The sequence below is a fragment of the Vicia villosa genome, unplaced genomic scaffold (genome assembly GCF_029867415.1).
Source record: "Vicia villosa cultivar HV-30 ecotype Madison, WI unplaced genomic scaffold, Vvil1.0 ctg.000098F_1_1, whole genome shotgun sequence".
Lineage (NCBI taxonomy): Eukaryota > Viridiplantae > Streptophyta > Magnoliopsida > Fabales > Fabaceae > Vicia > Vicia villosa.
Window position 1 is genome coordinate 1,457,693 of NW_026705010.1, and position 3,200 is coordinate 1,460,892.

A 3,200-nucleotide genomic window follows, 5' to 3' on the forward strand; every position below is an offset into this window, starting at 1 on the left:
TCCAAATCAATCTTCCCGAACACCTCCCTATTCCACGTTTTGAGTTTTTCTTTTAAAAGCCTAAGCTTTTCCTTAAGAATAAAGTCTCCTGTTCCTTCCACCTTCAAACTTTTCCACTCTTTTTCAACGAAAGGAATGAAAGAATCGTTCGAGAACCATTCATTGTTAAATTTAAACGGTTTAGGACCTCAATTTTGATTATCTACCATAATCCAAATGGGACAATGATCCGAGATGTCCTTATCCCCAATCAATTGAACAATCACTTCCCATCTAGTCAACACGACACTTGATAAAAGGAACTGGTCAATCCTACTCTTCGACTTACCATCTCCGCTAAACCAAGAGAATTTTTTTTCTTTACATGGAACATCCACCAAAGCACTTTTGAAAATAAATTCCGAAAATAACTCTGCTTCTCTCTTATTCAACGTAGCCCTCCTTCCTCTCCTCTCTCTACCATTCTTGATAACATTGAAGTCACCTCCCAAGATCCACTCTCCATCAAGGAAAATCTTCTTCAATTCTAACAACTCCTCCCACATAGCTTTCTTCTTATTGAGACCGCACGAAGAATAAACATTCACCATGTAATAAATATTATCCTTCCACCTCACTTTAATACCCAAAAAGCCATCACCCTTAAAACTATTCAATAGCGACATACAATCGTTCCTCCACAAAGTAATCAAACCCCCCGATCTTCCCACCGAATTAGAGGAAGAAAACCCAATATCCAAGGATTTCCAAAAACCATTAGCAATAGTTTCGTTCATACTAGTCACCTTTGTTTCTTGAATGAAAAAATGTCCGCTTTACCTTTAATAATTATGGAACTAATTCTCCTTCTTTTGAGTGCATTCACCCCCCTCTAATATTTAAAGATCCTATAATCATTGTGCAACTCTTATATTCTCCTTCCTTACTTCCACTTCAATTTCTTTTCCTTGATCCAAGTCTTCAATCCTACTCACTAGCTTGTTCCTACCCTCCTCATCTACGACTCCCAAAGCAACAATGGCCGAGGAGGAAGAAAATAGGAGAGTAGCAGTGCACACATGAGGAAGAGATATTTGGGGATTTTCGGTCGGGACGATTTAGAGCAACCTTCGATCCAAAGGTAAGTGTGGGGTTCTTGCTCTATAAATAGGGACATGATGGATTGTATGTGAGGTTTAGGTAATTTTAGTATCTCTTTGTGTGCTATTAATTGTTATGTGAATTTACTAAAGATTGATGTCTGGAATTTGTGTGAAAATTATGTTGCTATGTGATTAGTAATTGAGTCTGTGATGTCTGTGATAATTTGAATAAATTTGAATTTGGGATCGATGATGATGAACATTTGTCTGTGATGATGATGAATTGTGATGTTGGTGAATTTCTGTTCATATAAAATTGACCCGGAATTGATAAACTAAGTCTGATAATAGAAGAAAACACAGTAGGGACAGAGGCCCTAAATCAGGGGACGGGCGTCCCTTTTGAGAGAAAGTGGGGCGGGTCCCACACAAGCTTGAGACGGGCAACCCATTAGTAGGGGCGGGCACCCTTTAGTTTTGAGATGTCCCTTTTAGGACGTGTTGCATATAATGGAGACGTGGTCCTTACCATTTAGGATAATTTACTTACATAAAATAGAAACTATATTACTTAAATGTAAAAGAAAACTATATTACTTAAATGAAAAAGAAACTATACTACTTAAATAAATGAGAAACTATATTAGTTACTTATTATTATGGTTAGTATTATGTTATATTTGATACTGTTAGGTACCACTGGTGAATTGAATGAGACTTAAAATGATTTGCAATTAATTAAATTAACCTTATTCAAGTGGCGTAGCAGTAATTATGGAAATGGATCAAATACCAGGAAACAGCCTTGTAGTATTTAGCATAACAACTTCTCTTAACGGTAATAGTGTAGTAGAATAAATTCTAAGTAACAGTACCACTATATATTTGACACTAACAGGGAAATTTTTAGAAGTAACAGGAAACAGCCCTAGACTATGTCCGTAACAGGAATAAACAAGGGTAGACCGGAAATAACTTAACACAGTAAGAGTGTCCGGGAATCATCCGCTAACCGTTGTTCTTGCGATGTTTTTGTGATGTTGTGACGCGATGAATTTTATGAATTGTTGTGAAGTGCAGGAAAATAAAGTGACGAGAAATTATCAATAATGATTGATATATTTTGGGGATGTAGGCGAATGCCTTATGCGACATTGTTGTGTGATTGATTTTGGTTTGTTGCATGCCACAGTGTCTCATGAATTGCCTGTTGTAGCGACGGCCTGGATTGGCAAAACAGCGACGAAGGCTTATGCTTGTTTTTTATGCCTCTATTATTTGGCAATTGGTGATGGGGGCTGAAGCCCTGGGTACCACATGTATGATGCATCTGTCATGTCTCATTCATATGTTTGGTTGCGACATTGTGTGTGATTATGTGATTTTGAATTTGAATCGTTTGTGTTTGAGATCGAGACTTGAGAGTATATATTATTACTTGAACTGTAATATACTTTTTATCATGACTTTATTTATATTTAGTCTTTGATGGGATGTTAGATAGGATGGTTAAACATTTTTTCAATCAAATGCAATCTGAGTTTGAAATGAGCCTTGTTGGAGAATTGACCTATTTTCTTGGACTGCAAATCAAACAAATGGAAGATTCCATTTTTCTCTCCCAAAGTAAATATGCCAAGAACATAATCAAAAATTTTGGAATGGATAATGCTAGTCACAAAAGAACACCTGCACCCACACATTTAAAGTTATCTAAAGATGAAAGTGGTACTAGTGTTGATCAAAGCCTGTATAGAAGCATGATAGGGAGCCTGCTGTATCTAACAGCTAGTAGACCAGATATTGCCTTTGCAGTTGGTGTGTGTGCTAGATATCAAGCAGAACCCAAAGTGAGTCACATAAATCAAGTTAAGAGGATTCTCAAATAAGTGAATGGGACTTGTGATTATGGTATGCTTTATTCTCATGGGTGTAACCCTATCTTATCTGGGTATTGTGATGTTGATTGGGCTGGGAGTGCTGATGATAGAAAAAGCACATCTAAAGGATGTTTCTTCTTAGGGAACAACCTCATATCATGGTTCAGCAAGAAGCAAAATTGTGTCTCTTTATCCACTGATGAAGCTGAGTACATAGCAATTGATAGCAGTTGTTCCC

The 3,200-nt window shown here is 37.0% G+C and overlaps 1 protein-coding gene across 1 annotated transcript; it reads left to right on the forward strand.

Moving 5' to 3' along the window:
• The first annotated feature begins 1,856 nt into the window (after positions 1 to 1,856).
• On the forward strand, positions 1,857 to 2,971 carry LOC131624024 (uncharacterized mitochondrial protein AtMg00810-like). Its single transcript, XM_058895023.1, has 3 exons — positions 1,857 to 1,920; positions 2,275 to 2,340; positions 2,565 to 2,971. The coding sequence occupies exons 1-3, from the start codon at positions 1,857 to 1,859 to the stop codon at positions 2,969 to 2,971; spliced, it is 537 nt and encodes a 178-aa protein (XP_058751006.1).
• The last annotated feature ends 229 nt before the right edge of the window (positions 2,972 to 3,200 follow it).

Coding starts and splice junctions, on each gene's coding strand:
- LOC131624024 (XM_058895023.1), top strand. CDS start 1,857: ATGGAAATGGATCAAATACCAGGAAACAGCCTTGTAGTATTTAGCATA. Junction 1,921..2,274: donor CATAACAACTTCTCTTAACG/GTAATAGTGTAG, acceptor TGCATGCCACAG/TGTCTCATGAATTGCCTGTT. Junction 2,341..2,564: donor AGCGACGAAGGCTTATGCTT/GTTTTTTATGCC, acceptor ATTTATATTTAG/TCTTTGATGGGATGTTAGAT.